This window comes from Lepisma saccharinum, chromosome 4 (assembly GCF_977018435.1).
Source record: "Lepisma saccharinum chromosome 4, izLepSacc3.1, whole genome shotgun sequence".
Lineage (NCBI taxonomy): Eukaryota > Metazoa > Arthropoda > Insecta > Zygentoma > Lepismatidae > Lepisma > Lepisma saccharinum.
Genome location: NC_139232.1, coordinates 28530520 through 28544905, shown reverse-complemented (window position 1 = coordinate 28544905; position 14386 = coordinate 28530520). Strand labels below are relative to the sequence as shown.

At 35.5% G+C, this 14386-nt stretch overlaps 1 protein-coding gene across 1 annotated transcript; it reads left to right on the top strand.

Moving 5' to 3' along the window:
• Positions 1-4213: 4213 nt before the first annotated feature.
• On the top strand, positions 4214-5822 carry LOC145987122 (uncharacterized). Its single transcript, XM_083121612.1, has one exon. It carries the CDS (start codon positions 4214-4216, stop codon positions 5183-5185), a length of 972 nt encoding a protein of 323 aa, XP_082977738.1. The 3' UTR covers positions 5186-5822.
• The last annotated feature ends 8564 nt before the right edge of the window (positions 5823-14386 follow it).

Genomic DNA, 14386 nt, shown 5'->3' with positions numbered 1-14386 from the left:
CACTGCTCTCAGCATGGAGCACCATGATGCGTTTTCCTTGTGCTGACGGTGACTTCAAAATACAGTTGCAAGTATCATCGTCCCACCCTTTGATGACGTCGTGATTGTCGAAGCAAGTTTCTTCCAAATAAATAATCTGGCAGTTTTCTGATCTCAACTTGTTAAGTTTGTGAAGGTAACGATACCGCTAAGCAACAATTGAGGATAAAAAGTGGTAAACGTTGTAAGTGCCAAAAGCGAAAGTGTTGGGAAATCGCATCGTTCCGCACATCAACCCGTAAGAACGTGCACACTAGTGACCTCTTTACACGCCCTTTGAACTACTTAGAGGGCTACCAGCCACATTTCACGTTTACCAAATTATAAAGCATGGCACATTTCACAATTTAACGTGGAAAACGGTGTTTGAATTATTGTGGCACTTGCAGCGTTTACCAATTTTAGTCTTCAATTCTTGTCGACTCCATTATCGCATTTCTTTTCTTCAGCCGACGAAAAGAAAATCCAAGTTTCTTCAGAAGCTCTCGAAGCATCCTTGTTTGAAAGGTGAGTCTGTAATTAGTTTTAGGTGTTAATAATTCACACACACTTGGTGCGCGTCTTTTGGGAAAAAAATTGTAAATCTCTCGCCTAACAAAATCGCAAACTCGTCCACTTTATGATTTTTTCTTTTTATTACCAGGCGTCTTTTGTGTAACTGGGCCTCTCTCTGTGATCTTTCGCACTGTTTTCCTGTCTAATTTCAAAATGTATTTGCTGTCTCCGATATTGGTCCTCTTCCTAAATTATTTCTGGAGACATATTCGTGCACATTGCATACAAATTCTTGACCTTGTTTGTTCAGATTTTTTTTTCCTCAGCCCTCTGGAACTGCCGCTGCTAGTACTTGGCTGGGGGTCACTTTCGTCAGTTAAATTCTCCTGCGCAACAACGTTTGTAAAGGAACCTGGTTTGCAACCCACGGTCTCCACATTCTAATAACAAAAACAAAGTCGAATAAAATAACTAGAAGCACAATACTATAACAAAACAACACACAGCACCATAACACAAGAAAGAAATAACACAACACAACACAACTAGTTAACAAAATCAACCCCGCACGTGGTAATGGTGCAAAAATAACGAGAAGCACACGCACCCGCCTGCTCCGCCTTGCAACTACAAGAAATGTGAAGAAAATGTGGCAACAACGTCTGAGTGCACGCGCTTATCGGGAGCGGTTTGGCTATTGTTGGATATTGTTGCCATTGTTAAGTTTCATGAAAGGGTTGCCGATTGGGATGTAATGAACGCGCGGACTTTATAAGCACTGGTGTAGAACAGGTAAAAGACACGTGTGCAGTAGCGGCTTTTGCCTATTCGCACGTGCACACCCAAATAAATCTGCAATGCATTTAATTTTTATTATTACTTATTCACTGGACACTATCTCCTTCAAAACATCAAACGTTCCGAAGCCCAATCGCCTCATAGGTTTCACATTACCAGCGCCTGCCGCTGAGATACGCTCGCTCGGAACACAAGTCGCCCTGTGCTCGCTTGCCGCTGTTTGCAGCACGCAAGAAAAAAAGAAGGGATTCGCTCTTCTAGATCGCGGCATTATGGGCTAAACTCTCACTGCTAGTGCTGTGTTCACGATACAGCAGTGTTGCAATCCCATTCCATTCGAGATCGTGTGGCGGAGTAGAGGCAGCACACACATCACCGTAAATTGAAGGATTTTTTTTTTGTTGTTGTTGTTTTGGGACATTTCTATGGTATCTTCGCCCACCCTGTTCCGAGCATGACAGGGAAAAGGAAGAAGATAGGAGGGAGAGAGGACAACTGAAAGAGAAACCCGTGCTTTAAACAATGTCTTGCATTGCCTTTGCTTGGCCAAAATAAACTGTCCTTGTGGCTCTGTACTCGAATTATTCACCCGCTCAGGCAGAGGGGGTGGGGGGAGGCGTGAATCAGTCAGCTCTTTCCATTGTATGACAAAATTGTTACACTATCTAAAGCTCGTTCCTCTTTCATTGCAAAGTAAGCATGGTGAAAGGGGAAACTGTACATGACGAAAGCAGATACGTAATATTTAACGTTGTTGAATATTTGGAGGGAAGTTAGCTACTCGTACAGCGACTGCAGTAATAAGATAGATAAGGCGGAAGGGAAAGACAAATTATGAAGTACGAAGAAGGGTAGTGTGGACTGAGTGACTAATGTAATTTTCTTTAATATTTTTTATTTATTCTCTTGATTTCGCTTGAGTTTGTTGGTTTGGTCAGTCGGTCGTTAGAAATAAACAACTGCTAGATAGATTACAACTGATTTTCTGTATGTGGTCGTTAAATCGGCTACCTTGTTTGCAGGAGTGGCTCAAGAAAAAATTCATCCGGGCGAGATGGAATTTTGGCTCCCCCTACTTTCCACATTCCTCCAATATAAATCATAATCATGTTATATATTTACGGTTTTAATGACGAAAAATAATAGCCATATTTTAAAAAATACTATAACTCTGTTGAAGAACACGTTTATTGTAGGTATGTGTTTATTTAATACCTACGTAATGACATCAAAACAACGATAATCTATGAGCTTAGATGATTTTGCAATATACTTATTAAGTTATTCAGCAGTAGCTTCAATTAATTCTTGTCAACAATAAATCCAACTCTTTTTAAAACTAATAGCCACGCAGCCGGTAGAGGCACATAGTGGTTAGGACCCCTCTTTAAATTGTAGATTGTTTGTCTCTATTTGCTTTTCTGTGCATAAAGTGGACTAAAAAATAAACTCTCTCTTAGGATTTGGCTCTAATCGAGGAGGATGCCCCGGTTTGGCGCCCTGGGTAGTCGCCCGATCCAGCTTGTTTCAAATATGCAAATGTTATTATTCTTGTTCACATTTATCAGTGGAGCGAAGGGGAAAGTTTTTACTAAATATTTTGCAAATCGACAATAATATTGAATATTGTAGATCGGCATTTCTATGTTTATAGTGATTTTGTTAGGTCATCGAATGTTGAATTATCTATAGCCAATAGCATCGCTCTTTTCGTGATCGACGGTAAATTCGCCACGTTATTTCAAATTTGTAAAAATTAATATTTTTTTGTGAAATGAAACTCTCCCATAGCGTCATTTTCAGTAAAAGGTGGTCATAACTCGGTTTACCAATACATTTAGCATCATTATGGACTCAAAAAAAATAGCGAGTATTCGAAAGGGTTATAAAACACTTCTTTTGGACGTGATGCTGAAGTGCACACCCATAAAGTCACACCACGAGCCGCCACTGCACGTGTGTAAGTGTGCTAACAGACATGTTTATAACAAATCAATTAATTGATCTGATGTAACCTTTCTTTACATCCAGAAAGTCCTTATATATTTTGAGTCTGTGTTCACTACTGTTTAAAAGTTAGCACCTATGGGTAAACTTTTGCCGCCTCCTAACTGTAGTATCTAGAGTGTTGAGCATAGCCTGTATTGTTGTGTAGGTGGGCGTTGCACACAAATATCTAACAGACTAAACCCCCTCCCTAATTTTTTGGTTAGACACTTACGTTTTACGATTTTCCATGAAAATGAACGAGAACCTGACGTTCTCGTCATAAATAATTATAAGTTTGATGTAGTGCAACACTCTCTTACGGTCTTGTGTACGTACAGTTTTTATTAGTATGTTCCATTAACAATCGACAATAATAATGATTTAAAAGTCAAAGACGTTATTATCTGATAGATCCTTTAAATCTTATGCCAGACCTTTTTTGACCACCCGTTAATTGTGGCACATTTAGAAGTGCATTTCATATTGAACACGGTTTTTGATTGATTGATTGATTTGGTGTTTTAAGTCCACTTTATGCACAGTAAGGCTAATCGGGACTGGACCTACAGCTTAAAGTGGGATCCGAACCACTATGTGCCCCCACCGGGTATCGAACCCAGGACCCCTTCATTACAAGGCGACGACTTAACCACTGCGCCATCAGGGAGGCCCTGCTACTGCACAAGTAAACTAGTGAAAGCCTTCTCGGAAAATACCTAGGGGGAAGTTTTCCCTTCCTCAGCCCACTGTCTTTATCAGCTGCTAAGATACCGCACCTACCGGATTCGTGGAAACGGAAAATAAAAAGACTGTCACGATTTCACTTCCCAGTACCTTTTTCCTGAACTTATTTCCGCACACTCCATTATTGCACAGCAAGCACTTCGACAACATGAAGCTGCTCTTGGTTTTCAAGGTGTTGGTCGCTGTGTGTCTGTCGCGTGGGATAATGGGCTACAGGAGCTTAGCAGATAAACCTTCAACGGAGAAGGTGAGAGTAAGAAGAAACGTGGTCGAATCCATGGGACGCAGTTTCCTCGAGGGAATTGAAAACAGGACGAGGAACCTCGAAGAGGGAATCGAAGAAAGGAGACTGAAGTTTCTTGTCGACTTGTGTGCCAGAGGCTTTTCAAGCAGCGATTGTGAGAAACTTTGTCCCGAAGGAAAACCTATCGACGTGGATTCAACTGGTCAAGCGAGATGTACAAACGCTACAGAACCCCTTCAACCAACAACCACGGTACTGCCAGTGAGGAGAGGTCCCACAGAGTTTCCGCAGGTGTGTGGCGAGAGACAATGTTGCAGAAAGATGTGGGGTCTCTGGTCAGCGGACGGTCTCTGCTACATCCTGTTGACGCAAGGACCATGCAATGGTAGCAACATGTGGTTCGTAAGGAACCTGAACACATTCGAGTTAGTTTGCTCCGAACGCCCTTGCGAGAGGGACAACGAGGTTCCAGACAAATCGAACGGGAAGTGCTACGCCTTGGGCAAACAAAGTGTATGCAACGAGGGAATGGTAATAAGAGGCAACGAGTATGGTTATGCAGTGTGCGAGTGTCGTGCAATGCCGAAGCATATATTTTGGCAGCCAGATTCGAAATGTTACTCTTTGTTTAGGCAAGGGCCGTGCGAGAACGGAAGGGTTCTGGCGCCACGAGTGTTCGGCGATGTGGAGAATCCTCGCATTGGGTGTGTTGTGCCAGAATGTGAAGATGGTTCCTCCGAGTGGCATCGAGAATTTGGTGGTGACGGTAGGTGCTACCCTCTTAATGAACGAGGACCATGTAAGAACGGGGAGATATTCGCTGTCCCTTCCGACAGTTACTGGGCATTGTGTTTACATGATGGCAAAATTCCTTAAAGAACTAAACATATCGCACGCAAATACTTCCCAGACTGCTGGCGGGTGTTGCAAAGGAAAGTGAAATTAAGTCACTTGTTCAATGTAACTACGTCTTTACCTCATATGATTTAAATTGAAAACTTAAACAGTATACTAAGTGAACAGCCCAGCAAGTCCTGATTTAATATTTTTAGTCGCAGTTTTACACATGTTGATTGCATTATCAGTTAACTCAATTGACTCAAAATTTTCACAATTCGATATTGTTTCAGACAAATTTAACATACAAAATGTACAAATTATGTATTTAATGTAGATGAAAGATCTCGAGGCATTGGAAGTAATAGCATAACCTCAAAAGAAGGAGTAAAACTATTTAATAAATTGTAAGAGAAAGTTGCAGTATGTGAAGAAAGGTGAAATCAAGAGGTGAATGGTCAGAAATTTCTCACCTGAAAAACACATAAACATATTACCAAGTTTGATATAAATTTCTTCTCATGTCATTGGTATATATATACATATATATTTTTTGGCATGGTATTGTTAATCCTTTGTTTGAACCTATTGTCTATAACACCCCATGTTTTCTTCATGCAATGTAAAGAGTAATATATGATATCCAAAATGTGCAAAGTTTTAGGCGCGCGAGCGGTTGTACTTCATTACTTAAGTAATGCAACTTTAAATTTGCGTAAGTGTAGTTTCCAAAACTTTTGGAATTAAAATGTAAATCTGCATTGTAACTTATCTCAATAAATTATTATTAGTTTAAAAATAATAATTGTGTTGCTCGTGTAAAAAACTGTAAAACCTACACATAAGTAGAGCAATGGTATCTTCATAAATCAATTTAACTTTGTGTATTGTACAAATATGTTAGAAGTTATTAACTTTTTCTATTCACTTTATGGCCATGATCCGTGGGGTGGTTGTTAGCACAGCGCGATACGACGACAGGCGCGCCGGGTTCGAATCCTGGACTGGGCATGGGTGTTCTTAATGAATGTCCCTTCATAAATTTCATCATATCACCACTCATCCTATTCTTCGCGATTAGCCAAAAGTTGCAGATTAGCGAGTAATACAGTGCGTTCGTTTTAGCTCTGGGCTAAGATAGCGCGTGAATAACTTAGAACAACTCTTATAGGCACAGGTTAGTACTCGTTATGCAATATAATATCTCATTTATATAGGTGAGATAAGTCGTAACACAGTAGCCGTACCGGAAGGTGTTCCTGGTTTGATTAATATCAAAATATTCCTATTAGGTAGGGTATTCATTTACATTGAATAGTTAGTCGTGCGATTCGATATATTTTGATAGGGATTTTATTACTATCTAATTTTGTTTATGAATTGATTATGTATGAAAAGGAATTTTATGGGTTTTGGTTATATATTTAGTATATATAAATTAGCTTGTTATAGGTTATTAGTACAGTGTTGGGATTTATTAAATATATATAATATTGATTTTTATTATAGGAGATGTTAATAATCGTACCTTTTGTATCAGGGAGGATTAAATTTTAATTGAACATTCTGTTTTCGCGAAAGGTGAGGAGCTAGTAGGGTTAATTTTAAGGTAAAAGTGTTATATTTTTCTGTTAAAATTATTATTTGTAATAAAATGTTATTCGACTTATCTTATATCTAGTTATTGGGGAATTATATTTAATATAGTTTTACATTTTAATATTTTTATATTGATTTATATTATAATATTAATGTTTAGTTATAACTTGGGGATGTGCTTCTGGTTAATATATTGGCTATAACTTTATAATAAACTATTATATTTATTGGTTTGGAGATTGCTAGTTTTTGTAATTTTGTTATAATTTATTTGGAATTTTATTAAAAAATTAGTTTAGTTTTACTTGTTTACCTAATTATATATTTTAATTAATTTGATTTGGAAATTATGATTCTATTAGTATATTTATTTAATTAATTAGAGAAATTAGGCAAAATTTTATTCTCGCCTTTTTATCAAAAACATATTTTCATGGTTTTATATTAAGTATAACCTGCCCAATGACACTTGTTTAATGGCCGCGGTATTTTGACCGTGCGAAGGTAGCATAATCATTAGTCTTTTAATTGGGGGCTAGAATGAATGGTGTTGGACGAGAAATAGACTGTCTTTAGTTAATTAATATATAATTTTACTTTAAAGTGAAAAGGCTTTATTTTTTTAAGGGGACGATAAGACCCTATAGATCTTTATATTGTTTTAATAATATTTTGGTTAGTATTATAACTATATATGTTATTAAATAATATTTTGTTGGGGTGATGGGAAGATAATAATTAACTCTTTTTTATTTAATATTCAATATTTTTTGTTATTTGGATCCATTTTTAGTGATTTAAAGAATAAGTTACCTTAGGGATAACAGCGTAATCTTTCTTGAGAGATCATATCGACAGGAGGGGTTGCGACCTCGATGTTGGATTAAGATATCATTTGGCTGTAGCGTTTCAAATTTGATGGTCTGTTCGACCTTTAATTTCTTACATGATCTGAGTTCAAACCGGCGTGAGTCAGGTTGGTTTCTATCTCTTAATATTTAAAGTGTTTTAGTACGAAAGGACCAAATATTTATATTATATATAATATATATTGATTAATAATAATTACTATTATGGCAGAGAAGTGCATTGGATTTAGAATTCAAAAATGAAGATGAATTTCTTTTTATAGTAGATGATATTAGATTTATTTATTGGAATTTTTTTTTTTATTATTTTGGTTGTATGTGTTTCAATTAGAGTTGCTTTTTTACTTTGTTTGAACATAGGATTTTAGAATATATCCAAATTCGTAGGGGGCCTAATAGGGTTGGAATTTGTGGTATTTTTCAACCTTTTGCTGATGCAGTTAGGTTATTTACTAAGGAGCAAACATTGCCTGTTTTGAGAAATTATTATCCTTATTATATATCTCCAGTTGTTAGCTTATTTTTATCTTTATTTGTTTGGGTTGTTTTTCCTTATCATACTTTATTATTTAATTTTTATTTGGGGATCTTTTTCTTTTTATGTTGAATAAGAATGGGAGTATATACAGTAATATCTGCTGGGTGGTCATCTAATTCTAATTATGCATTGCTTGTTGGTCTTCGAGCAGTTGCTCAAACTATTTCCTATGAGGTTAGATTGGTCTTAATCTTATTATCTTTTATTTTTTTAATTGGTGGTTATAATTTACTTTTATTTAATATTTTTTAACATTATTTGTGATTTATTTGTATTGCTTTTCCACTAGCTTTAACTTGATTGAGTTCTTGTTTAGCTGAGACTAACCGAACCCCCTTTGATTTTGCTGAGGGGGAGTCTGAACTTGTTTCTGTGTTTAATGTCGAATATAGTGCTGGTGGATTTGCTCTAATTTTTATGTCTGAATATGCTAGCATCTTGTTTATAAGTGTTTTATTTAGAATTTTATTGTTGGGTGGGTATAGTTTTTCTTATTCTTTTTACTTAAGGATTATTTTTTTAGGATTTATTTATATTTGAATTCGAGGGACATTACCACGATTTCGTTATGATAGGCTTATGTATTTGGCTTGGAGGAGTTTTCTTCCAGTTTCTTTGAATTATTATTTTTTTGTTGGTTTTAGGGGATTAATTATATCAATTTATATTTAATTGCATAATAGTTAGAATGTAGAGACTTCTAGAATATTTACATTCTATTTTATGTTTTCAAGACATACACTTAAAGTTTCAGCCAAGAAGCCATTTTTTTAAAAATTTATCTCATAATAGTAGTGTTGTACGAGATATAATGAAGTATATAAAGTATATAACTGTTAATACCTGTCCAGTAGTAATATATGGGGTTTCTACTGGTCGGGCCCCGATTTAAGTTAATAGAATAAAGGTTGCAAATATTAATCAAAACGATACTTGATTTAAAGGGTAAAATTGTAAACCACGAAAATTTATTTTATGATGTATTGGTATAATAAATAGAATTATGATGGATAATACTAGTGCCACTACTCCTCCTAGCTTATTTGGAATTGATCGTAGAATGGCATATGCAAATAGAAAGTATCATTCTGGTTGGATATGTACTGGAGTTACTAGTGGGTTTGCTGGAAAGAAGTTTTCTGGGTCTCCTAGGGCTGTAGGAAATATTAATGAGAGTTGTATTAATATTAAGATTATGAATATAAACCCTAATATGTCTTTTATGGAGAAGTATGGATGAAACGGAATTTTGTCTATATTGCTGTTAATAGAAAGTGGATTATTAGATCCGGTTTGATGTAAAAAAAAGTAGGTGAATTATGGATATTGCTCTTAAGATAAATGTCAGTAAAAAATGAAAGGCGAAGAATCGGGCTAGTGTAGCACTATCTACTGCGAATCCACCTCAAATTCATTGAACTAATATAGTTCCTAAATATTGTATTGCTGAGAGTAAATTAGTAATTACTGTTGCACCTCAGAATAATATTTGACCTCATGGTAGCACATATTCAACAAACGCTGTTACTATTGTTGTTAATATAATTATAACTCCAATAGATCATGTATGAATATACAAATAGGATCCATAATATATTCCTCGACCAACATGTATATATATATATATATATATATACAAATAAAGAATATGGAGGCCCCGTTGGCAATGAATAGTTCGTAATATCCATCCATAATTTACATCTCGACAGATGTGTATTACTCTAGAAAAGACTAAATATGTTCTTGAAATATAATGTATTGCTAAAAAAAGACCTGTTAAGATTTGAATTGAAAGACAATTTTGTGAGCCAAAATTTCATCAGTAGGAAATATTTAGTGAGGCTGGTAAGTCTACTAGTGCATTGTTTGCTAGCTTAAGTATGGGGTGGTAAGTTCGTGCTGGCTTTGTCATTTGTAATTATTTAATTATTTTTAGGGGCCCGTGTGAAAGGCTAGTAATTTTTATAATTGCAATTAATGTAATAAATAGATAGGTTACTGTTATAGTAGTTATTATTATAATGGATTCATTATATAATTTTATTCCTGGTAGTGGGGCTGTATTTCTTCAGGTTGTATATGTATCTATCTATATTTTGTAGTGTTGAGGGTGTTAATAACGGGTCTATTATTATTAATATAAATAAACATAATAATATTAGGGTTACACATATAAGTATTATTTTTGTTCTTATTTTGAACATTTCGTTTGGTGTAAGTCTTGTTGTATAAATAAATAGAACCAATATTCCTCCTAAAATACTAGAAATAATACATAGGAAAGCCATGTGGATTTTAAAAATGTTGATATTGTTAGGCATGCAGTAATAGTTTGTATAATTAGTATAATTCCTATAGATAGTGGATGTTTTATTTGTAATATCATTAGTGCTATCAGTAGTATAATAATAATTAGTATTAATTGGATTTTAATATCAAGGGGTAGTTTAATGAAAATATTAGCTTTGGGAGCTTTTGATGACATAATTATATCCTTCTTGATGTTTTTAGAATTATTAATTCATTTATGATTTACAAGACCATTGTTTTCATTAAACTATAAAAACTTATGTTAAGAGTGTTATTTATATTAATTATTTTATTTATTAGATTTTCATGCTTTATTTCTCAACGGAGGCATTTATTAGTAACTCTATTAAGACTTGAATTTATTGTATTATCTTTATATTTATATATAACTTATTGTTTTGTTAATAATAAAGAAGAATCTTATTTTTGCCTATTATTTATTTCATTTTGTGTATGTGAGGGGGCTCTTGGCTTGTCTGTTATAGTATCAGTTACTCCTACTCATGGTAATGATTATTTTAATTCTTTTGTATTATTGAAGTGTTAAAGTATATTTTTTATTTTATATTTTTAATCCTTTTGAGATTTAATAGTTCTTTATGGACAGTGGTTCAAGTTTCTATTATTTTTGGTTGTTTTTTGTTTTTATTAATAGTGTGAATTGGTATTGGGGTATGGGGGGCTGGTTATTTTATTGGGTTGGATGTAATATCTTACTCTGTAGTTTTACTTAGTATTTGAATTATTTTTTTAATAATAGTGGCTAGAAATAATATTATCTCGATTTATTTTTATCCTTGTAGATTTATATTTTTATTAGTTGTTTTATTATTATTATTAATATTAAATTTTATGAGCATTTTTTTTTTGAGGGATCATTGGTTCCTACTTTATTTTTAATTTTAGGATGGGAATATCAACCAGAGCGAGTACAAGCAGGGGTATATTTGCTTTTTTATACATTACTTGCTTCCTTGCCTCTTTTGGTTGGTATTTTTATATTAAACTATAAGGTAGGAGTATTATATATATATATATATATATATATATATATATATATATATATATATATATATATATATATATATATATATATATGGGGGGCAAAGGCTAAATGGGATTTCTCGACCTTGAGTCAAAAACCCTGATGGAACTGATATGCAACCTATATCCAAACACCATACGTTTGGTGCAGTGAATTTCGGTGAAGTCCGGAGGGCTCATTTAGTCAAATCCACTCTCCTCACCTCCTCGTTGGGGCCCCCTGGGATCTTTCAAGATGCGAAAGAGAGAGTGGTGTGCGGAAAGCAACGGGAAGCTACCGCATATATATTTTCCCTAGAAAAACTGCAATCATGATGAGTCATTCCAAGGCAAAATATTCCGGACGTAAACTAGCCCCCCATTCGGATGTCCGGGAGGGGGATGTCTGGGAAGGACACGTTATGACAAAGGACACTGATGGGGAAAAGAGAAGCAAACAGAAGGTAAGATTAAGGATTGGAACGTGGAATGTCAGAACCCTGTTACAGTCGGGAAAGCTAGAAAACTTAAAGGCAGAAATGAGAAGAAACAAAGTAGATGTTATGGGAATATCAGAAGTGAGGTGGGAACAAAATGGTGAAATAGTGAGTGATGAGTTCAAGATGTTTTATTCTGGAGGTGATCAACAAGGAAACCGTGGTGTGGGAATAGTGCTAGGACCACGTGTGAAACATAAAGTTATAGCAGAGCGTTATGTGGATGACAAGATTATAATGGTGAAACTTCAAGGAAAGAAGAAAGACTTAGTGTTAATTCAAGTGTATATGCCACATAGTGGGTTGTCAGAAGAAGAAGTGGAGGAAAACTATGAGAAGATAGAGGAATTGATGGAAAAAGAGAGAAAGGGTTCGTGCATTATCGTAATGGGTGATTGGAATGCTGTAGTAGGAGAAATGCAGGATGGAAGTACAGTAGGAAGATATGGATTAGGCGAGAGAAATGAGAGAGGGGAAAGCCTGGTAAATTTCTGTAAAAGAAACTCCCTAATTGTTGGAAACACACTGTTCCAACAACATAAGAGAAGGAGGTACACCTGGATATGTCCAAGAGATTGTAAAAGATACCAGATAGATTACATACTGCTACAAGAAAGATTTCGAAATTGTTTGAAAAATGCGAAGACATTGCCAGGAGCTGACATTAATTCAGACCACATCTTGCTAATAGGAGAAATCAATCTTACATTGAAGAAGATAACCCAAAACCAGGTGAGCAAGAAACCCCACTTAGAGAAGCTAAGGGAAGAAGACGAAAGACAAAAATTTGCAGAACATTTCCAAGGAAACTATAATAAGTTTAAAGCTAGTTGTAACAATAAGGATGAGATGTGGGATGGAATAAAAAGCTGCTTACAGAAGGCAGTGGATGAAACAATAGGCTACAGGGAAAGGAAAAGTGCAAAGAAACCATGGATTACTGAAAGTATGCTGGAAAAAATGGAGGAACGGAGAAAATGGAAGAATGTAAATACAGAAGAGGGAAGACATAATTACAAGATACTGAATAACCAGCTAAGAAGAGAAACTGACAGGGCAAAAGAACAATGGATGAAACAAAAATGTGAAGAAATTGAAGAACTGGAAAAAAGAGGAAGGTATGACTTGATGTATCGTGAAGTAAACTGCTTGGGCTTCCAAAAGAAGAAATGGAAAACAATGTGGATGATAGAAGACGAGGAAGGATGTGAAATCACAGACAAAAAAGGAATATCGAATGTATGGGGAAAGTACGTTGAAGAGCTCTACCAGAAAGAGAATCGCCCAGACAGTCTGAATGTAGAAAATGAAGACGACGTGCCTGACGATGAGAAAGGATACTATATCCTGAATGAAGAATTTGAGCAAGCACTCAAAGAAATGAGGAATGGGAAAGCAACGGGCACTGATGAAATTCCTGTTGAACTTATCAAATGCCTGGGAGATGGAAAAAGAGAAATACTGCACTTATGCAATGAAATCTATGAGAAAGGGGATTGGCCACAAGATTTCACGGAGACTGTTTTGGTACCTCTGCAGAAGAAAAGCAATGCCAGAAAATGTTCTGAGTACAGGACAATCAGTTTGATATCTCACTCGCCAAAAATTATTCTAAGAATTCTGAACAGACGCCTATACTCGAAGGTCAGTGGCGAGTTAGAAGAAGAACAGTTTGGTTTCAGGAAAGGAAGAGGTACAAGGGATGCAATTGGTTTACTGAGGACCATTTGGGAAAGATATTTAGAGAAAGGAAAGGAGATGTTTGTAGTATTTGTAGACCTGGAGAAAGCCTTTGATAGAGTGAATTGGGTTAAACTTTTAGAAATTCTGTAGAAAATTGGTGTAGATTGGAAAGAGAGAAGACTTCTAAGCAACTTATACATGAATCAACGAGTTAAAGTGAGAACAGGAGACGAAATGACAGAAGGCTGTGAAATTGGAAGAGGAGTACGACAAGGATGCTGCCTATCGCCTACTTTGTTTAATATTTATTTAGAAGATATAGTGAAAACTTGTTTCCAGGGCACAGGAGGTGTCAAATTAGGAGGAAGAAGAATAAACTGCATAAGATTTGCTGATGACATGGCATTATTCGCTGAGGATGAAATAACCATAAATAGTATGTTAGAAGAGTTAAACAGCAGCTGTGAGCAGTATGGGATGAAGATTAATGTAAAGAAGACAAAGGCAATGGTTATAGGACGGAAACCAAGGAATATTAATGTGAGAGCAAACAGTGAAAGAATCCAGCAAGTGGATAGCTTCAAGTACCTCGGATGCACTATAAGCAGTGACATGAGCTGCAACCAAGAAGTGAAAATGAGAATCGCAATAGCAAAAGAAGTTTTCAATAGAAGAAAAAATGTTTTTTGTGGACCCATGGACATAGGTCTAAGGAAGAGAT